The 23,317-nt window shown below is 45.3% G+C and overlaps 1 protein-coding gene across 1 annotated transcript; it reads left to right on the plus strand.

The window, feature by feature from the left end:
- The first annotated feature begins 21,498 nt into the window (after nucleotides 1–21,498).
- On the plus strand, nucleotides 21,499–22,737 carry LOC142072996 (olfactory receptor 52P1-like). The gene has a single exon (XM_075131475.1). The coding sequence runs from the start codon at nucleotides 21,538–21,540 to the stop codon at nucleotides 22,588–22,590; it is 1,053 nt and encodes a 350-aa protein (XP_074987576.1). The 5' UTR covers nucleotides 21,499–21,537; the 3' UTR covers nucleotides 22,591–22,737.
- The last annotated feature ends 580 nt before the right edge of the window (nucleotides 22,738–23,317 follow it).

The raw sequence follows: 23,317 nt of genomic DNA on the forward strand, positions 1-23,317 counted from the left end.
ACTTCGCAAATTCCTTGGGCAGAACGAGACCTGGAAGTGGACTGAAGCCTGAGATGTTGCATTTAACAAAGCTAAAAATGCATTGCTAAATTCTGAAGTTCTAACGCACTTTGATCTATCCTTATCCCTACAATTGGCCTGCGATGCCTCCCCTTATGGAGTGGGTGCAGTCGTGCCAAACATTATGCCTTCGGGAGAAGAGAGACCTGTTGCCTTTGCTTCACGCACTCTAAGCAAAGGAGAAACTAACTATGCCCAAATTGAACGTGAGGCATTGGGAATCATTTTTGGAATTCAGAAGTTTCATCAGGACCTGTTTTTGCGGAACTTTACTCTTCTTGCAGACCATCGCCCTCTGACGTCAATTTTTGGACCCTATCCAGGCATTCCCCCATTAGCTGCTAGTTGTATGCAACATTGGCCATTGTTACTTTCAGCGCACACATATGAAATCAAATATCAGAAATCCACTCTGCTCAGCAATGTGGATGGTCTCTCAAGGTTATCTTTGCCAGTCAAACATCAAGATACTGCCCAAAAGGAAGTCTTCTACTTTGAACACGTAGAGAATACACCCATCACTGCTACACAGATAAAGAAGGCAATTCGCATTGACCCAGTATTGTCCCAAGTTATGGACCTTGTGATGCATGGAAAATCTCAACGAAACCTCTCCGGTCTCATCGGACCTTGTTACCTACATGTCCTGGAGGACGGAGTTATCGATCCAATCTGATTGTTTTTTGTGGGGGAGACGTGCCATTATCCCACCACCACTGAGATCACAGATGTTGGAACAGCTACATTCTGGTCACTGTGGAATAGTGCGCATGAAGGAAATTACACGAAGCTATTTATGGTGGCCTGGATTGGACAGTGCTATGGAAGCACCGAATTGCTAGGCAGCAGTTCTGCGGAAAAGGACCTAGGGGTGACAGTGGACGAGAAGCTGGATATGAGTCAGCAGTGTGCCCTTGTTGCCAAGAAGGCCAATGGCATTTTGGGATGTATAAGTAGGGGCATAGCGAGCAGATCGAGGGACGTGATCGTTCCCCTCTATTCGACATTGGTGAGGCCTCATCTGGAGTACTGTGTCCAGTTTGGGCCCCACACTACAAGAAGGATGTGGATAAATTGGAGAGAGTCCAGCGAAGGGCAACAAAAATGATTAGGGGTCTGGAACACATGACTTATGAGGAGAGGCTGAGGGAGCTGGGATTGTTTAGCCTGCAGAAGAGAAGAATGAGGGGGGATTTGATAGCTGCTTTCAACTACCTGAAAGGGGGTTCCAAAGAGGATGGCTCTAGACTGTTCTCAATGGTAGCAGATGACAGAACGAGGAGTAATGGTCTCAAGTTGCAGTGGGGGAGGTTTAGATTGGATATTAGGAAAAACTTTTTCACTAAGAGGGTGGTGAAACCCTGGAATGCGTTCCCTAGGGAGGTGGTAGAATCTCCTTCCTTAGAGGTTTTTAAGGTCAGGCTTGACAAAGCCCTGGCTGGGATGATTTAACTGGGAATTGGTCCTGCTTCGAGCAGGGGGTTGGACTAGATGACCTTCTGGGGTCCCTTCCAACCCTGATATTCTATGATTCTAAGAGAAAGCAAGAGCTTGTATGTCATGTCAGGGTGTCAGGAATGCACCCCAGTGGGTACCCCTACACCCAGGGACTGGCCTGAAAACCCATGTCAATGTATTCATGTTGACTTTGCTGGCCCCCTTGAAGGAAGCATGTCCTTAGTGGTGGTAGATGCCCATTCTAAATGGCCAGAAGTCTCCAGAATGCAGTCCACTACTGCAGAGAGTACTATCCAAAAACTACGGGGACTCTTTAGTCGTTTTGTTCTGCCAGGACAACTTGCGAGTGACAACAGACCGCAGTTCATCTCTCAGGAGTTTCAAAATTTTATGAAGGCAAATGGGATACACCACATCACTACAGCACCATATCATCCATCGACCAATGGATTAGCTGAAAGATTTGTGCAGACAATGAAACAAGCTTTGAAATCAGCAAGGGGACAACACTCCAATGTCTGGATCTTTAGCTAGGGTGAACCCACGGTTATGGGGCAAAATAATCCTTGGGGTTTAGCTGGGAATGGAGGCAGTCTACCTTCCTTCTCTAGTTTAGTGTTTGTTTTATTTAGGAAATGTTCTTATAAAGGGGGGAGGAATATGTTGTGTATTTGGTTGTCATGGTAATAGCAGCTTGTTGTTGCTCTGGCAACTGAGTTAGATTATTAGGGGGTAGCCCAGCCAGTTTGGGCTGGTTTGGTTAGTTCAGGGTGTGGAAAATAAATGGCTGCTTTCATGGCTCACAGCTCTCTGTGTCTCAAGTGATTTCTTCCTCAACTGCTGCTCCCAAGGATACAACATGGCTGAGTGCTGCATCTGTGGCCTCAGCCCAGTTCTGCCTTCAGGGATCCTTCTCTGGACCTTTCTTTTTATGGCTGCTGCTGCTCTGCCTCCAGCTCAGCTTGAGCTACTGCATCAGGTTTGCCGCATTTTACTGCTTTAATAGCCCCAAATAACTTAAAAACTAACCTAAACGTAGCGCAATCTCTTTCTTGAAACAAAGGGTTTTTTTAGAATAAATGCAATGGTCTATACATCAAGTAACAAATGAAACGTTTTGTTAGATACCACCCATAGATCTGATTTAGAAAAGACAAGAAGCTAAAAGCCCCAGAAGGAGTTTTTCCACATAATCTACAAATCTATGAGATGACAATCAAATTGAAAATCAAACCCCCAGTATTTGTATTGAATCCTGATTGATGGGTGGCTGGTGTTTTAAAGAAAAAATAGCAAATTATGTTGTTAAAAATTGCCTTGCCCAAGGGAGCCCAAAACTTATGTTGCGTAAAAACAACAATAACATTATTATATTATTTATTTCTAAATACATTCAATGATGCTAGCCAATGTGCATATTCTGAGTTGCATTATATTGTTACTGTTAGTCCCTAAAAGGCAACATTTCCTCCTCGGTGTCTTCACTGGAAGTAGGATGCTTCTGCTTCTGGTCATACATATCAGCAGTAAGCAGTGCAATCATTCTTTCATTGCTGCAGACTCTTCATAACAGATTTTGTATAATTGTATAGATGCAAAAATGAGACATCAGCCAATCTACGTTGTGAAAGACTCAGGAAGGCAAGCGATTCAATCACCTGGACATATAGTGACAATCTCTGTTTCATCTGTTTCACAAACTGCCCTCAAATTCAGAGTAATGTGGTCCAGTTCTCAGAAACACATCGTTTCAAAACTCTCACCAAGAAGCTCTACTAGAATGCCCTCAATTCCTGCAGCACCTTTCCTCTATTAACATTTTCCAACCGTAACATTGAGTTTATCCTCCAGGCTTCAAGAAGGACTGGACGTAGAAAAATCAGGTATATTTCAGCACTGTCCTTACTTTATTGTCTTTGGCTATCAGAAAGCATGGCTTCAGTTTGTCAAACTGAACAAGATACCGGTTCAAACAGGGTATAATGGAAAGCCACCTTGCTTCAGAAAATTACCGTATCTTCTGTTGGTTTGAAAGTCATGGAAAGAACAAGTGACAGGGTTTCTGGGGCTGAGGGCTGATAGATGACACTGAGAGAGATCAGCTGATGGTGAGAAAGTGGAAACTTAGCAGCAGAGAGATCAGTACTTGGTGATACAGTGATAAGAGGTTAGGTGTGAGGAGCTTCTCAGACTTGAACTTCCACAGTGCTGAGCTCAGCCAAAGGAGAACAGAGCACCCTTGATTAACAAGATATACTTTCACCCTCTTGTCACGAAGGCTTAAAATCAGTGGCACCGGGTAATCATATTTTGCAAGTGTACTTACGCAATTTCTCACGAAGCTCGAAGGTTTTGGCCCCATAAATGATAGGATTGAACATGGAGAGAAGGAGGTAATATAGGCTGGTCAAGATGATGTGAACATGGAGAGCAATTCCCTGACCAAACTGGTATATCACAGTGGAGAAGAGGAAGGAAGGGTAAGACATCTTCATCACACCGATATGGTCTGTGCAAGTGCTGAAAGATTTCTGGTGGGCATTCTTGGAGGATACTCTGAGGACATCCCTGATGAACAGACCATTGGACAGGGCAATAAGTGTCAGGTCTAACATGATGATTACAAATGCTATTACCAAACCGTACATCCTGTTGATTGTAATGTCGCCACACGACATCTTCACCACGGCCATGTGGTCACAGCACGTATGTGGGATAATGTGGTTGGCACAGAATGGCTGCCTGCTCAGGAGCAGGGGCATGGGAAGAAGGAAGAGAACAGCTCTTATCAAACCCACTAGCCCTAGCTTAGCTATTCATGCGTTGGTGATGGCAGTGGCATATCTCAGAGGGTTACATATGGCGACACAGCGATCAAAGGCCATTGTCATGAGGGTGGCTGAATGTGTCACAGAAGCCACGTGAATGAAGAACATCTGCGTGAGGCAGCCACCCACAGTAATACCTTTCAAATTGAACCAAAATATGCACATTGCATTTGGCATGACGGAAGTAGATGTGCCGATTTCTGTGAGTGCCAACATGGAGAGCGGCAGGTACATCAGCTTGTGCAGAGTCTGCTCCTTGGCTATAACATAGTAGAGCGTGAAATTTCCCAGCAGGCCCATAAAGTAGAAAATAGAGAAAGGGACGGAAATCCAGACGTGAGCAGCTTCCAAGTCAGGGATGCCCATTAGAAAGAATGCTGAAGCGTCAAAGTGTGTGAGGTTGAATTCTGCCATGAGGTGGTTCATGTGTCAGTCAGGGTCAGAAATGATCAAGGTGCCTGTGAAGGACAGCCAGTGGGTGGTGGGAGAGGGGTGGGAGGTTTACACAATTTATAACAAACTGTAGAGCAAATATTTAATACTTATTCCCAATCTAGAAAGGGGGTGTTGAGCAGTGATGTGGCAACATATGCAGGTGGCACAAGATTATTTAGGTCCTAATCAAGTCCAGAGAAGTCCTCAGAGAGAGCTAACCAAGCCAGGTGAATGGGCAGCATAATGAAAGTTGAAAAAGACTGGGATTGTTACCTTACAAAGAAGATCAATTAGAGGGGAGATGTGAAAATCTATAAAATACTGCCTGGTAGAGAGTAGATTGAGAATGTGTTCTCCATGTCTCCTAACACAAGATCAAGAGGATATTCAATTAAAGTGAAACATGGCAAATTCAAAACCAATAAAAAAAGAGTGCTCTCTTGACTCAATGCCTAATTAAACTGAGGAACTCCTTGCAACAAGAGGTAGTTGAGGCCATGGGCTAAGTGAGACTTTGTGCTCAACAGAATGGGCAGGAAGGCCACAAGGCTTTTGGTTTTTAGGGCTACAGGTCTGCGCCTCTGTTACCTCCTGTCATAAATATAAAGGGAAGAATAAGCACCTTTCTGCATACAGTGCTATAAAATCCCTCCTGGCCAGAGGCAAAGTCCTTTTACCTGTAAAGGGTTAAGAAGCTCAGGTAACCTGGCTGGCACCTGACCCAAAATGACCAATGAGGGGACAAGATACTTTCAAACTTGTAGTGGGGGAAAGGCTTTGATCTGTCTGTGTCATACCTTTGCTGGGAACAGATCAAGGATGCAAGCCCTCCAACTCCTGTAAAGTTAGTAAGTAATCTAGCTAGAAAATGCATTAGAATCATAGAATCATAGAATCTCAGGGTTGGAAGGGACCCCTGAAGGTCATCTAGTCCAACCCCCTGCTCGAAGCAGGACCAATTCCCAGTTAAATCATCCCAGCCAGGGCTTTGTCAAGCCTGACCTTAAAAACCTCTAAGGAAGGAGATTCTACCACCTCCCTAGGGAACGCATTCCAGGGTTTCACCACCCTCTTAGTGAAAAAGTTTTTCCTAATATCCAATCTAAACCTCCCCCACTGCAACTTGAGACCATTACTCCTCGTTCTGTCATCTGCTACCATTGAGAACAGTCTAGAGCCATTCTCTTTGGAACCCCCTTTCAGGTAGTTGAAAGCAGCTATCAAATCCCCCCTCACTCTTCTCTTCTGCAGGCTAAACAATCCCAGCTCCCTCAGCCTCACCTCATAAGTCATGTGTTCCAGACCCCTAATCATTTTTGTTGCCCTTCGCTGGACTCTCTCCAATTTATCCACATCCTTCTTGTAGTGTGGGGCCCAAAACTGGACACAGTACTCCAGATGAGGCCTCACCAATGTCGCATAAAGGGGAACGATCACGTCCCTCGATCTGCTCGCTATGCCCCTACTGATACATCCCAAAATGCCATTGGCCTTCTTGGTAACAAGGGCACACTGCTGACTCATATCCAGCTTCTCGTCCACTGTCACCCCTAGGTCCTTTTCCGCAGAACAGCTGCCTAGCCATTCGGTCCCTAGTCTGTAGCGGTGCATTGGGTTCTTCCGTCCTAAGTGCAGGACCCTGCACTTATCCTTATTGAACCTCATCAGATTTCTTTTGGCCCAATCCTCCAATTGGTCTAGGACCTTCTGTATCCTATCCCTCCCCTCCAGCGTATCTACCACTCCTCCCAGTTTAGTATCATCCGCAAATTTGCTGAGAGTGCAATCCACACCATCCTCCAGATCATTTATGAAGATATTGAACAAAACCGGCCCCAGGACCGACCCTTGGGGCACTCCACTTGATACCGGCTGCCAACTAGACATGGACCATTGATCACTACCCGTTGAGCCTGACAATCTAGCCAGCTTTCTACCCACCCTATAGTGCATTCATCCAGCCCATACTTCCTTAACTTGCTGACAAGAATACTGTGGGAGACCGTGTCAAAAGCTTTGCTAAAGTCAAGAAACAATACATCCACTGCTTTCCCTTCATCCACAGAACCAGTAATCTCATCATAAAAGGCGATTAGATTAGTCAGGCATGACCTTCCCTTGGTGAATCCATGCTGGCTGTACCTGATCACTTTCCTCTCATGCAAGTGCATCAGGATTGATTCTTTGAGGACCTGCTCCAGGATTTTTCCAGGGACTGAGGTGAGGCTGACTGGCCTGTAGTTCCCAGGATCCTCCTTCTTCCCTTTTTTAAAGATTGGCACTACATTAGCCTTTTTCCAGTCATCCGGGACTTCCCCGGTTCGCCACGAGTTTTCAAAGATAATGGCCAATGGCTCTGCAATCTCAGCCGCCAATTCCTTCAGAACTCTCGGATGCAACTTGTCCGGCCCCATGGACTTGTGCACGTCCAGCTTTTCTAAATAGTCCCTAACCACCTCTATCTCCACAGAGGGCTGGCCATCTCTTCCCCATTTTGTGATGCCCAGCGCAGCAGTCTGGGAGCTGACCTTGTTAGTGAAGACAGAGGCAAAAAAAGCATTGAGTACATTAGCTTTTTTCACATCCTCTGTCACTAGGTTGCCTCCCTCATTCAGTAAGGGGCCCACACTTTCCTTGGCTTTCTTCTTGTTGCCAACATACCTGAAAAAACCCTTCTTGTTACTCTTGACATCTCTGGCTAGCTGCAGCTCTAGGTGCGATTTGGCCCTCCTGATATCATTCCTACATGCCCGAGCAATATTTTTATACTCTTCCCTGGTCATATGTCCAACCTTCCACTTCTTGTAAGCTTCTTTTTTATGTTTAAGATCCACTAGGATTTCACCATTAAGCCAAGCTGGTCGCCTGCCATATTTACTATTCTTTCGACTCATCGGGATGGTTTGTCCCTGTAACCTCAACAGGGATTCCTTGAAATACAGCCAGCTCTCCTGGACTCCTTTCCCCTTCAAGTTAGTCCCCCAGGGGATCCTGGCCATCCGTTCCCTGAGGGAGTCGAAGTCTGCTTTCCTGAAGTCCAGGGTCCGTATCCTGCTGCTTACCTTTCTTCCCTGTGTCAGGATCCTGAACTCAACCAACTCATGGTCACTGCCTCCCAGATTCCCATCCACTTTTGCTTCCCCCACTAATTCTACCCGGTTTGTGAGCAGCAGGTCAAGAAAAGTGCCCCCCCTAGTTGGCTCCTCTAGCACTTGCGCCAGGAAATTGTCCCCTACGCTTTCCAAAAACTTCCTGGATTGTCTATGCACCGCTGTATTGCTCTCCCAGCAGATATCAGGAAAATTAAAGTCACCCATGAGAATCAGGGCATGCGATTTAGTAGCTTCCGTGAGCTGCCGGAAGAAAGCCTCATCTACCTCATCCCCCTGGTCCGGTGGTCTATAGCAGACTCCCACCACTACATCACTCTTGTTGCACACACTTCTACACTTAATCCAGAGACACTCAGGTTTTTCTCCAGTTTCGTACCGGAGCTCTGAACAGTCATACTGCTCCCTTACATACAGTGCTACTCCCCCACCTTTTCTGCCCTGCCTGTCCTTCCTGAACAGTTTATAACCATCCATGACAGTACTCCAGTCATGTGAGTTATCCCACCTAGTCTCTGTTATTCCAATCACGTCATAGTTCCTTGACATCACCAGGACCTCCAGTTCTCCCTCCTTGTTTCCAAGGCTTAGGTTTTCTTTGTTTTGGCTTGTGAAATTCGCTGTGCTGGAGGAATTATATTCCTGTTTTTGTGTCTTTTTTGTAATTTAAGGTTTTGCATAGAGGGATTCTCTATGTTTTGAATCTATGTTTTGAATCTGACTGTCTGTGAGATTATTTTCCATTCTGATCTTACAGAGTTGTTCTCTTATCTGTTTTTGTTCTTCTAATAAAGTTCTGTTTTTTAAGAATCTGATGGGGTTTTTTGGGTCTTAAAAATCAAGGCTGGTTTGTGCTCATCTTGTTTATTCTCAAGCCTCCCAGGAAAGAGGGTGTAAGGGCTTGGGGGCATATTTTGGGAAAGATGTCTCCAAGTGGGATCTTTCCTGATTCTTTGTTAAATTGCTTGGTATTGGCAGCGTACCAGGTTTTAATCTAAAATAAGCTTAGGGGGGCTTTCATGCTGGTCCCCACAACTGTACCTAAGAATTCAGAGTGGGGAGGGAAGCCTGACACCTTCCTTGTTTCTTTTGGTGAGACACTTTCTTGCAGGCACCCAGCTTTGTCTGAGGCATAAGTTACAGATGTTAACAGACAAATGTAAGAAGAAACATGTGTCAGCAACTCAGCTGCTAACCCTTCTCATGCCTGAATCTCAATGACGTTTGCAGATGACAAAAAATTGGGGGATTGTAAATAATAAAGAAGACAGGTCACTGATTCAGAGCAATCTGTAAGAAGGAATAATTAGCTAAACATGAATTTCCAGTGTGGCCTTGTGGCCGAAAGAGCCAATGTGGTCCTTGGATGGTAAAAACTGGAATCTCAAGGAGAGTTAGAGAAGTTATTTTACCTTTGTATTTGGCACTGGTGTGGCTGCTTCTTGAATCCTCTGTCTAGTTGTGGTGTCCCCAGTTAAAACTGGATGTTTATCTAGACTGGCTCTAGACTGTTCTCAATGGTATCAGATGACAGAACGAGGAGTAATGGTCTCAAGTTACAGTGGGGGAGGTTTAGATTGGATATTAGGAAAAACTTTTTCACTATGAGGGTGGTGAAACACTGGAATGCGTTACCTAGGGAGGTGGTAGAATCTCCTTCCTTAGAGGTTTTTAAGGTCAGGCTTGACAAAGCCCTGGCTGGGATGATTTAACTGGGAATTGGTCCTGCTTTGAACAGGGGGTTGGACTAGATGACCTTCTGGGGTCCCTTCCAACCCTTATATTCTATGATTCTATGATTCTATGATCTACGGAAGAGTTTTCAGAGAGGGGTCACAAGAATTAGTACAAATTAGAAAACATGCCTTGTTGTGATAGATTCAAAGATTTGAATCTGTGTAGTTTAATCAAGATGGTTAAGGGGTGACTTGATAACTGTCGGAAACGATATACACTGTGAACTAGTATTGAATAATAGGCTTTTCAGGCTAGCATACTGAAGTGTAACAGCAAAAAGAAAAGGAGGACTTGTGACACCTTAGAGACTAACAAATTCATTTGAGCATAAGCTTTTGCTATAAGCTTTTGCGATGAAGGGAGCTGTAGCTCACGAAAGCTTATGCTCAAATAAATTTGTTAGTCTCTAAGATGCCACAGTCCTCCTTTTCTTTTTGCGGAGACACACTAACATGGCTTTTACTCTGAGAGGTGTAACACAATCCAATGTCTGGAAATTGGAGTTAAAGAATTTCTGATTGGAAATAAAGTGTACATTTTAAATGGTGTGAGTTAATTAAGCATTAGAACAATTTTCTATTCATGAGTATGTTGAAGTTAACCATAATTCTCAGGTGACAGCTCTGCCTTGGAAAATGTGCACTCTGTGTGTATTTCATGAACCTGAGGGATCCCATAAGGCGCTGCATGCAAAAAAGATTTAGGTGAGAAAAATAATAACTTCGCCCTGTCATAAATATAAAGGGAAAGGTAAACACCTTTAAAATCCCTCCTGGACAGAGGAAAAATCCTCTCACCTGTAAAGGGTTAAGAAGCTAAAGATAACCTCGCTGGCACCTGACCAAAATGATCAATGAGGAGACAAGATACTTTCAAAAGCTAGCAGGAGGGAGAAAAACAAAGGGTCTGGGTCTGTCTGTATGCTGCTTTTGTCAGGGATAGACCAGGGATGGAGTCTTAGAACTTTTAGTAAGTAATCTAGCTAGGTATGCGTTAGATAATGATTTCTTTAAATGGCTGAGAAAAGAGTTGTGCTGAATAGAATGACTATTCCTGTCTGTGTTTTTTTTTTTTAACTTAATGTTTTACCGAGAGGGATTCTCTATGTTTTGAATGTAATTACCCTGTAAGGTATCTACCATTCCGATTTTACAGAGGTGATTCCTTTACTTCTATTAAAAGTCTTCTTGTAAAAAAACTGAATGTTTTTTCATTGTTCTAAGATCCCAGGGTTTGGGTCTGTGGTCACCTATTCAAATTGGTGAGGATTTTTACCAAACCTTCCCCAGGAAGTGGGGTGCAAGGGTTAGGAGGATTTTGGGGGGAAATATATGTCCAAACTATGTTTCCAAGTAAACCCAGATAAAGTTTGGTTGTGGCAGTGGAAATCCAAGGGTAAAATAATTTTGTACCTTGGGGAAGTTTTAATCGAAGCCGGTAAAAGTAAGCTGAGTAGGTTTTCATGCAGGTCCCCACATCTGTACCCTAGAGTTCAGAGTGTGGAAGGAACCTTCACACACCCCATAAAATCTTTGCACTAAGGATGAATGTACAACCCTCACCATTCATAACTAACAGAGCTGGCTAGCAAATCGTCCCAGAGCATCCTGGGTTTAACATCTGTCTCACACTGGCCCACTGTGTCAGTCAGCTACCAGTGGTTCCTGCATGTGGCAGCTGTATTGATCTAGGCCCTCACATGTCCCAGAGTTGCCCACTCTCATTATATAATGTGCATAATTCTCAGCCTGTGAGTTTTTCCTGAGCAGCAGTCCTTGAAGAACCATGTACTGTGTATCGGTGTAATAAGAGAAGCAGCATAGGTTCCTTGGCATTTGCGACCTGTGTGTAGATTTCTGACCAGTGTGTCACTCCTCCCTGCCAAGGGAGCCGGTTTGATGGGAGTCATCTCACCCCCTGCAGAAGAAGAGTTGTGGGGAGCGTGGGGCAGCTCGGAGGTTGTGGAATCCACAGGTGACTGAGGTGTATGGAGAAGACACTGGCAACCAGCATGATGTTGGAAGCAAGGCAGCCTGGGATGGGGAAGGAGAGTTCAGACAGCGGGTCCAGGATATGGTGGGAGATTGAAGCAGCTGAGGTGCAAAGTTCAGTGGTTCTTTCCACCAGTGAAATGTCTGAAGTTATGTAAATAACATTCAATAACAATTGGAAACAAAACCGAGAAATCGGCTGGGGTCTGCTGTTCATATTTAGGAGGTTAGCTAAACTCTCAGGTAGCTCTGTTTCATTGTGTGGCACCATCTGCTCTAGTGTTGGTGATCACAGGGCCTGGAGAGACTGAATCTCCAGCAAAGCAGTGTGAACCAGGGCCAGCCCAGTTGGGTGGTTAGAGGGGTGCAGCAGTTCTCATGGCTTCCAGACTGCACCCCAGGAGTGACAACCCATCCGTCTTATACCCTCTGGACCTCAAATTTGGCCGCAAGGCATCTATGACGCAAGTATGGGGCTAGGGACAGTGGCCGAAACAGGAGAGCCACATGTAGCAGTTCTTTGATTCCTGTACCACCATGTTCTCACCCATGTTCTCACCGAAGCACGGTCATTTTAGCACGGGAAGAGAGGAAGGAATCACACAGTCAGTGGAGAAGTCCCGTTGGACTAGCTCTGTCCCAAGATATCATAACCCATTTCTGCACCAATCTGTGAAAGGTCAACAAAGAGGTGAAATGTGATGCCTCTTTGATGCAGAGAGTAGATTAACCATTAAAACAGTTGGTAGCTGTCAGACATAAAACAAGTTAGCACCTCCCAAGGGCCACTGGCAACTACCATTGATGTCAGAATCCTATGAGAAGAAAGCCTTTTACACGCATTTCAGCTTGCATTATTTCAGGATCATGTAATTTGGCTGCGACAGGGTGGCACTGATTTTTCAGAGGCGAATGGAATGGCTATTACAGCTGCATGGGTGGTGTGCAGTGGTACAATGCTACCATCAAGTGAAATGTGTTTCTGGCCCCCAATCTTGTGGCAGCGTTCCCAGTGAGTGCAGGTGGAAGTGCACTACACACAGGAAAGAAATCTATCACCATGTGCTGCACTGAACCGTTCGCAAACTGCATTTTGCTCTGTAAATCTGAGCCCCTGTTATTGGCAAATCATTTCTTCACTCCCGGGTGGGCTCTCAGGCTGAAGTTCTCTACGGTCTATTTTCTGCTTTTCCCGCAGCTCACAGAGTCCAGGGAATTCTACGGGAGTCCTGGGCAACCTGACAGTTCGCGGGGAGTGTTCAGGGGGATTATAAAGGTTGCTGTGCAGCATGTGAAATGTCAGCCATGTGACATTCACACACTGATTCTCAAGCCTCTGCCTTGCAGTAGCTGTAAGGAGATTTCCCTTCTCTGCTGAGCCGGATTGCGGTGACTTGCCTGTTTCTGCATTAAGGTTAGTGCTGAGTTTTTAGTACTCTCGGAAACACCAAGGGATTTACCTGGTCAAATTGGAACTACAAATGTATTGGAAAGAGTTTAGACAAATATTGTGTTTGAATTTAGTTCCTTTTCTCTTACTGTTTCCTTCTATCTATCTCAGTAACTTCCTTTTTTTTTTTTTTGTGCTGTGGTTTTTCCTCTGGTTCGCTCTATTTTTCCAGTTCAGCAATGTCACTGCCCTGTTAGGAAATGCAGCCAAAGCCTCTGCAGTGGGTACCTGTGAACCAGAGAGTTCACAACAAGAATGGGCCACACACTGGCAATATTCTGCTCTCACATTCTGTCTTCACTGGGTCACTCCAGATTGACACTGGCCTCTCTGAGAGCAAAATCAGGGCCCCTGTGTTTTGAAATTCCCAACTTTCATTCCCGGTCTCAGAGCACCCCATGAACTGGGGGTTTCCTTCAGACTCTTTCAGCACCCTAACAGAATCGCACTTTCTGCAGCAGGACCCAAAGCCGTGATTTTCACAGCCGGGAGCCCAAAGTTAAACACTCAGGGTGAATCTGGTCCCCTTTGAGATCAAAGGCCAAATTCCCAACGGATCCAGGAGTTCCCCCGTAATCCACATGTAGTGACTTAAATAAATGCCCTGATTTAAATCAGCGCTGAGTCTCCAGTGACTTCATGTGGAGCTCTCCTGTGGCCTCTAAGGACGGGTGAGCTTCTTAGGACCCAAGAAGAACTGACAGAAAAGTTGCTGATATCTCCAACTCACAGGCTTAAACCTTCAAAACAAATAGGATAACATTTTTTTCAAGGGGGGAGAGGGGTCTGCTCCCTCTGAGCCCCCGCATCTCTGTTTCTGGAGAGGATGAGAAACACAAAAGGCAGTAAAATTATTAGCAGGTTTCTGGCTTAGAGGTGGTGTTGCAAATGTTATTGGGGGAAGTCCAGAAACACACAGTGTGTGGGGGCTGGGGGTGGGACAGCGGGACACTGTGATGACCTCCTAAGGTCCCTTCCAACCCTGATGTTCTGTGGCATGCAGTATCCAGATCAGAGTGACTCAGAGTCCTGAAATTCTGCAAAATGGGGAATAGACGTCCTCCCCAATGCACAGCCCAAAGAGGCATCATGAGCCCTCCTGCGTCCGGGAGGTGTCTCAGCGTGGAATGTAAAGTGGACCACACTGTAGCAGGTTGTCTCTGACACCGTCCTCATCTGGACCATCCTTCATCCTGTGAGAAGGTGCAGTGGCTAAGGACAGTCAGGAGGAGGCACTGTTATGTCATTTTCTGTTTGTTTAAGTTCAATGAGGGAATTAAGCACAAGAAAGCAAAAAAATGACAACCAACGCTGGAGCTACAAAACTAGAGCTGGCAAAACTGGAAGCAGCAGAGAAGGGAAGCTACGGCAAGTTTCAAACGTGGCAGGCAGCAATGAGGTCAAAGAAGAGGAGGCTGCACACCAAGGGGCTATGGAGGAAGAGGCAGCTAGGGAGGAAGCTGCACACAGCAGGGCTATGGAAGAAAAAGAGCAAAAAAGAGAGAGAGAGAAAGTGAGAGGGTGAAAACACCAACTGGACTTCATAGAGAAGCAGAACCAGAGGCCCCTGACCCAAGAAAAGAGAGAGAGAGAGAGAGACAGAGGGCAGGAAGAAAGAGAAAGAGAGAGAGAAAGTGAAAACACCAACGGGACTTGATAGAGAAGCAGAACCAGAGGCCCCTGACCCCAATGACTCCCATCACTCCAAAAATCCACAAATGGGAACACTCATGTCCTGCAGACAGTCAGGAGTACGATATTGCTGAATATCTGACTGCCTTCGACAGGCTGTATGTGATACATAAAATCCCTGCTGGTAAGAGAGCTCCTACCCTGATTGCAAAATTCACTGGCAAAGCTCCAAATGATTTCAATGGAATGCCTAATGAAGATGCTTTAGAGACTACTGTAAATTTAAAGATACTGTTTTGTGAAGTTTCCAGATTACCCCTGAAATATAGAGAGTTAAATTTAGGAATCTTAGGAGGGATATTGGGATGAGTAATGGGGAATATTTAAAGAATGTGAAAGATTTTTTGGGAAAATGGGTGAGGGGTAAAGAGGTGGCAAGTTTTGAAGAAATACTTGGACTTGTTGCTCAAGAGCATTTACTAAGTACGGCTGAAGTAAAGCAGTGTCTGTGGGACAAAGATGTAAAGTCTGGGGCTGAGATGGCTTTTTTAGCTGATGACTTCGATTAGACTCAGGTGTCTATTGAGGGCAGGCCACAGAAAGAGGGGTTGACAACTGGTGGGAAGGGAGTGTCCCATTTTGCCCCTGGGAAGACAGTAGGGGGATGGGAGCCTAAACATTCTCTTACCCAAAAACATTCCTCTAACCCCCATCCCAAATCTCCTGTAAAAGCAGAAGAGCTCAAAAGGTGCTGTCAGTGTAATTCCACTGATCACTTGAGGAATAAATGGCCTGTGCTAGGAGGAAGCAGGCAACCAATAGTTCATGTTAGTTCTGCTGTCCTCACCCCAGAAACTCCCCAAGCAACTGAAACCAATCATATTGGTTTTAGGAGATTAGCCTCTGCAGAACCAGACATGGAGCATGTTAACGCTCTCCAAATGGATGGAGTACTTGAGGCAGAGGGATACAGGAGCTCATATCTCTCTGGTTCAGCGGAATGTGGTCCCAAAGGCCAGGGTGCTACCTGGCCACACGGCAGAGATTGTGAGGGTGGGCGAAAGCAGATTCCTTATACCACTAGGTAAAATCCTTGTGGTGTGGGAAGGTCTGGAAAGTGTTTGGACTGTGGAGCAATGGAACACCTCTTCGTCGACCTGCTCCGTGCTCATGTTTTTTCTGTGCAGCTCAGCTTAAAGTATTTGCCTGCCGCAGGAGTGAGTTTTATCCTGGGACCGGTGAAGGAAAGGGTAAGTTCTCAGGAACTGCTGATAGAATGGGAGAGAGTCTCCTTGATTCTTCTGCAACAGGGGGAAGCCACATGCTTCCAGGCGGGAGGGTGGTTTAGAACAACTCCTGCACTCAAGCTGGAGGAAACATCAGGAAGGGATGGGGTGTAATACCTGCCAGGGAGAGAACTGTCCAGGTTGTTAGCTTCCAGCAGGTCACAGCTGAACCAGAGAGAAACTCTAGGGAGCATAGAGAAATGTGTCCCAGAGGAGAGCCTAGAGAAGGGGCAGGGAATCTCAGAAACCACTGAGGTGAGTGAGGATTCCTGTCACTCTGTAACACAGGGAAGCAGGATGCTTCCAAGTATGGGAGGGGGCTGAGACTAGGCAACATGCCCTCAGGCACAGCGGCAGGGGAGATGTTGTCAGTGAGTAAGGAAACTGTCTCAGCTGTTGACTGGCAGAGTTTTGCAGCTGAACAAAGGAAAGATCACTTCCTATGGAGCACACAGAAGTGTGTCTTAGGAGGGGGCCCAGAGGAGGAAACTGGGGAAGGAATAGTGGGGGTAGAGGAATGTCTCCCCACTCGTCACTTGGGGCATAATGCCGAGGACACTAGAAGGAAGGCTGCATCAGCATCTGGGAACCCAGGTACACAGACTGTGTCATAAATATAAAGGGAAGGGTAACAACATTGATGTATGCGGTAACATAAAATCCCTCCTGTCCAGAGGTACAGAGTCCCTTTACCTGTAAGGGGTTAAGAAGGTCAGATAACCTGGTTGGCACCTGGCCAACTGGACCAATAAGGGAAGAAGATACTTTCAAATCTGGAGTGGGGGGAAGAGTTTTTATCTGTGCTCTCTTTGTGTGTCCCCTCTCTGGACACAGAGAGAGACAGAGACCAAGCTGGTAAATCATCTCCTGAAAAGATACCTGAAATGATACATTACAATTACAGAAATTGTAAGTAAAGGCAGGGAAATACCTTTGTTATCTTTTGTTTTAGATTGTGAATTTTCCATATGCTAAGAGGGAGTTTTATTCTTGTTTTTTGTAACTTTGAAGCTGAGCCCAGTCGGGAATCCTCTGTGTTTTACTTTTTTATTTACTCTGTAAAGTTACCTTCCATCCTGATTTTCCAGGTGTGATTCTTTTACTTAAAAAAAAAAAAAAGTTCTCCTTTTAAGAACCTGATTGATTTTCAGGGTCCTAAAAAGCCAGGGGTTTCCTCTGTGCTCACTTTGTAACCAATTGGCTAGTATATTTTTCTCAAGCCTCCCCAGGAAAGGGGTGAAGGGGTTTCCGGGGAATATTTTGGGGAAACAAGGGCTCAAAGTGGCCCTTTTTTCCTGGATTTTTGTCTAAATCACTTGGTGGTGGTAGCAATACCATCCAAGGACAAGGAAATGATTTGTGCCTTTGGGGAATTTTTCACCTATGCTGGTAGAAATACGCTTAGGGGGTGTTTCATGCGGGACCCCACATCTGTACCCCAGAGCTCAGGGTGGGGAGGGAACCCTGACAGCCGGTGACCCAGGTTTTGAGAGGGAACTGTGTAACTGGCTTCCTGGAGGGGAGCAGTCCCACAGCTTACTTCTCAGGGACAGAGGAAGGGGTGACGGAGTGTACCCCAATCCAGGTCCCAGTTTTTCAGGACGCTATTTCTGATACTTTTTTTGGAAAATATCTGTGTCTCTTTACATCTAGTTGCAGCTCCAATGCCTGTGATAACGGAAGAATTGAGACCAGGAAGTTGCCAGGTGGTAGTTTGTGAGAATACAAATGCCCCAACTGACAGAGAAGGGGGTGTCTTCCCCCATGCTAGTGAGTCGTGGGAAAGCTGCTGGGAAAAAGTTGTGTCTGATCAAAGGGTAAACACAGCCAGCCCAGGGAGCTCAGATCACCATCCTCTAGGGAAAGGTGGCAAAGAGCCAGCCAATGTGCAGGATCCCCCTGAAAAACTATCTTTGCAGACCCTGAGGCACCAAAATTCCAGAGACACAATTAAATTAATAGCCCACACAGACGGGAACACTGGAGGGAAAGACAAGCCATTGACTGATTACATGGGAGAGAGTCAAAGGACACCATGGGTAAGGAACAAACCAACCTCACACTGCAGTATCTGAACAAACGGCGTGGTAGCATAAAAATACATGTAAAAACCCATCTGTGATTAAAAAAAAGGTATGAATGTAAAGTTTTGGGATAAGAATTTGATGACTGATGTTAAACCTTATGGTAAGTCTAGTTCACAGTTAATAGCTGCAAACAGATTTAAATCTGATCATAGCATAGAAACCTGGTTTGCAGTGTCTGAATGGGGAAACTGAGGCACACCACCTGTCAAGGTTCCTTCCCCACTCTGAACGCTAGGGTACAGATGTGGGGACCTGCATGAAAAACCTCCTAAGCTTATCTTTACCAGCTTAGGTCAAAACTTCCCCAAGGTACAAAATATTCCACCCTTTGTCCTTGGATTGGCTGCTACCACAACCAAACAAATACTGGTTACTGGAGAAGAGCTGTTTGGAAATGTCTTTCGCCCCAAAATACTTCCCAAAACCTTGCACCCCACTTCCTGGACAAGGTTTGGTAAAAAGCCTCACCAATTTGCCTAGGTGACTACAGACCCAGACCCTTGGATCTTAAGAACAATGAGCAATCCTCCCAACACTTGCACCCCCCCTTTCCTGGGAAATGTTGGTTAAAAAGCCTCACCAATTTGTATAGGTGACCACAGACCCAAACCCTTGGATCTGAGAACAATGAAAAAATATTCATTTTTCTTACAAGGAGACTTTTAATAAAAATAGAAGTAAATAGAAGTAAAGAAATCACCTCTGTAAAATCAGGATGGGAGATACCTTACAGGGTAATTAGATTCAAAACATAGAGAACCCCTCTAGGCAAAACCTTAAGTTACAAAAAAGATACACAGACAGGAATAGTTATTCTATTCAGCACAATTCTTTTCTCAGCCATTTAAAGAAAACATAATCTAACACGTACCTCGCTAGATTACTTACTAAAAGTTCTAAGACTCCATTCCTGGTCTATCCCTGGCAAAGACAGCATATAGACAGACTGAGACCCTTTGTTCCTCTCCCTCCTCCCAGCTTTTGAAAGTATCTTGTCTCCTCATTGGTCATTTTGGTCAGGTGCCAGCGAGGTTACCTTTAGCTTCTTAACCCTTTACAGGTGAGAGGAGTTTTCCCCTTCACTTTATATTTATGACACCGCCTCATGGCCTTGAAGGCTGGGTGCCAAGAGAGCGATAACACACCCTGCCTTTGAGCTAGTCGGTGGCTAACCCTCTTGTAGCAAACTAAGGGGGGAGGTGAGACATTCTCTATCACCGGGGAGCATACTGTAACCGCCATAGTCCTCATTTTCATATAAACATGATTTTACATAGAAAACATGCCTTGTAAGGTATCAGGGAAAGGTTATGATCTGTTGAAATCATGCCTCTATCCATACATGTGTATCATTAATGAATATGGAGTTATGATTATGGTGTTGTATGGTGGTCACTAAAACATGTTGTAAATTGGGGAATAAATCAGATATTAGCTCTCCAGAGGCAACAGCAAGGAAAGTGACCAATCCCCGGGCAGGGTGTCAAACAACCCATCAAGAGCCCTTGTCCAGCAAGGGAGCTCCAATGCAATGACTCACGTGCACGAAGCCCCACAGAGGGAATTGCTCAACCTTGCTTGGAGAGACTCAGCAATGCCCCCCAGACATGCCTGGACTTGTGCCCCCCAAGCACATGGATTGAGGCTATAAAACAGACAGAGCGGACACATACTGGGCCCTTCTCCTGCCCCCACTGAGAAGACAAGACTCCAACAGGGGAGATTGGCCCAGGTTTACACAGGAAACTTGTATATTAAGGACTGCAATATTCAGTGGGGTGAGAAAAATCCTTAATCTAGATGTTGCCCAGTCTAATAGGATTGAGAGTTTAGACAGTGTGCTTACATTTCCTTTTCTTTTGGTAACCACTCTGACTTTTTGCCTATCACTGAATATCACTTAAATTCTATCTTTGTACTTAATACATTTGTTGTTTATTCTACCTGAAGCAGTGTGTTTGGTTTGAAGCGTGTAAGAGACTCCCCTTGGGATAACAAGCCTGGGGCATTTCCATTTCTTTCTTAAACTGACAAACTCACATAAGCTTGGAGTGCCCTGCGGGCACACCTGCACACTGCAAGAGTAAGGTTGTGTCTGGGAAAGGAGATATTGGCTAGTGTCATTCGGTTGCATAATCCAAAGAGCAGTTTACATGTCCAAGACTGAGCGTGAACAGCCCAGGAGTGGGGTTCTCACAGCTGAGCAGGGTAAGGCTGGCTACCAAAGCTAAGGACTGGGGTGACCAACCAGATCACCAGTCCAGATAACACCAGAGGGGAACATCACAGGGTTGCAAAGCAGCATGTAGGTGGACAGGTGAGCAGTGCTGTTGAAATTATTTTTTTCTTTGTGATTGTTGGTCCAAGGCCAACTTTGGGACCTTTCATGGTACAGAGTGTGTTTGGCGAGTTTCAGAGTCTCTTTCCCATGGCAAGCCACAGAACTACAATCTGGGTGTCACAAGTTTTACTCAGTTTTGTTTCCATTTGTTGTTGTTCTGTAACTTCAGGCATTTCATTGGTAGAAATAACATTTGATATTTTTGTAACAATGTACCCCATATTGTTCATTGTGATATGATGATATGATTATAGCATAATTATGAAACAGTTTATGCAAGATGGGTCATGTAAGATGTTATTGGAAAAGTTATGACTTTCTGAATATGGTTATCCTATTTGTATGTATTGATGATTTTGGTCAAAAGTTCTGAATTTTGATGACTTCCCTGTATTTCAAATGTAGTTACAAGTAGAAAAGGAGTACTTGTGGCACCTTAGAGACTAACCAATTTATTTGAGCATGAGCTTTCGTGAGCCACAGCTCACTTCACATCACAACACATCTGATGAAGTGAGCTGTGGCTCACGAAAGCTCATGCTCAAATAAATTGGTTCGTCTCTAAGGTGCCAGAAGTACTCCTTTTCTTTTTGCGAATACAGACTAACACGGCTGTTCCTCTGAAACCTGTAGTTACAAGTGAGTAACGCCCACTAGGGAACTTGATGTCAGTCTAGATAGATGGTTGGGAAGGGCCTATTCAGGGCAATGAGACTTTGGGGGAAACAATAGGCCTTCAGAGAAACTTATCTCCCACCTGGTGAGCCTCCCTGAGAATGCTTCAGACAGACTATACGTAGTGGATGCTATGACTCTAAAAGGCCATGTGACCAGGCCACATAACTCTGGACTCCATTTTGGGGAGTCTGTAATCTTCCCACAAACGAGTCTGGAAACCAAGTTTTGAAACAAACGGTTCCCTCCGTATTCTAGATCTATGGAAAGTAGGGAGTGACATCGCCGGTAGTTCTTCACTCCTCACTCAAGAAGACTCCGAGAATGTTCATAACTATAACATATTTACCATATTATTTTTTACAAATAAGAACCCCCTTGCTGTGCTTTTCTCCCTTTACAGGCACCTTGAGCATTTCTGAGTCATATCGATGCATCAACTGCTTCATGGCACCTTTCAACTTCACCCACTCTGACACTTCAACTTTCATCCTAACGGGCATCCCTGGCCTGGAGGCTGCCCACATCTGGATTTCCATCCCTTTCTTTACATTCTACATTATCAGCCTGTTGGGAAATGTCACGCTTCTGTCTGTTGTAGGTAAGGAACAGACTCTGCAGAAGCCGATGTACCTCCTGCTCTGCATGCTGGCACTTACAGACATTGCCACACCTACCTTTGTTGTGCCAAAGGCACTGGGCATATTTTGGTTCAATTTGAAAGGCATTACTGTGGCTGGCTGCCTCACCCAGATGTTCTTCCTCCACACGATTTCTGTGATGCACTCATCCACCCTCGTGACAATGGCCTTCGATCGCTACGTTGCCATATGTAACCCTCTGAGATATGCCACCATCCTCAGCAATGCACAAATAGCTAAGCTAGGGCTTGCAGGTTTGATAAGAGCTGTTCTCTTCATTCTGCCCCTGCCCCTGCTCCTGAGTCAGCAGACATTCTGTGCCAACCGCATTATCCCCCACACACAATGCGAGCACATAGCTATGGTGAAGATGGTGTGTGGGGACATCAGAGTCAACAGGATATATGGTTTTGTGCTAATGTTTGTAATCAATGGGTTTGACCTGACGCTCATTGCCATGTCGTATGGTCTGATCATCAGGGCCGTCCTCAGAATCTCCTCTCATAAAGCCCACCAGAAAGCCCTTAACACTTGCACAGCCCACATCTGTGTGATGCTGACATATTATACCCCTACCTTCTTCTCCATTCTTACACACCACTTTGGTCAAGGCATTGCACCCTATGTTCATATCATCTTAGCTGACCTCTATCTCCTCATCCCTCCCATGCTCAACCCTATCATTTATGGGGTCAAAATGAAAGAGCTTCGTGACAAAGTAGTCAAATACACCTGCAGAAGTTCTGCAGACACAAAGTTCACGCAAAGTTCTGCAGACACAAGAGACGATATCTCCTCAGGCCTGCAGTGTCCATCAGGGAACTGTCAAATTGTCAGAGAGTATGTGAACCAGCACTAAGTGGGATGCAGTTTGGGAGGAAGACCAGAAGTTCTGTGAGCGCCATGGTTCCCCAGTTACCCCTGGCATGGAGGAAGAGTATGCTCACAAACAATCTGTAAAAAAAGTCAGCCTTCCTTGACTGTGCAGTTCTTACGAGTTGTACTCCTAGCAGAAGGAAAATCCTTTCACCAGAAAGGGGTTAAGAAGCTAAGGTAACCTCGCTGGCACCTGACCCAAAATGACCAATGAGGGACAAGGTACTTTCAAATCTGGAGGGGGAAAAGCCTTTGTCTGTCTGTGTAATACCGTTGCTGGGAACAGATCAAGGATGCAAGCCCTTCAACTCCTGTACAGTTAGTAAGAAATCTAGCTAGAAAATGCTTTTGGATTTCTTTGTTTTGGCTTGGAAATTCACTGTTCTGGAGGACATGTGTATTCCTGTTTTTTGTATCTTTTTGTAACTTAAGGTTTTGCCTAGAGGGATTCTCTATGTTTTGAATCGGACTGCCTGAATCGGTCCATGGGCCTGCATTCACCACAACCCTCGACAGCATCCAGAATGCGTTCACCCGGGGAGGGATATCCTGGCCCACAACACAATTTTTTTCAGGAAGAGGGGCAGACCAGTTGAATAGTCATGACTAAGGTTTTTTGTCACAGATACTTTTAGTAAAAGTCACCAACAGGTCATGAGGGTCTGGGGCTGGGGGGAGACTGAAATGGGAAAGATTAAAGCCTGATCAGG

This window comes from Caretta caretta, chromosome 1, assembly GCF_965140235.1.
Source record: "Caretta caretta isolate rCarCar2 chromosome 1, rCarCar1.hap1, whole genome shotgun sequence".
In the NCBI taxonomy this organism is placed as follows: domain Eukaryota; kingdom Metazoa; phylum Chordata; order Testudines; family Cheloniidae; genus Caretta; species Caretta caretta.

Coding starts and splice junctions, on each gene's coding strand:
- LOC142072996 (XM_075131475.1), top strand. CDS start 21,538: ATGGCACCTTTCAACTTCACCCACTCTGACACTTCAACTTTCATCCTA.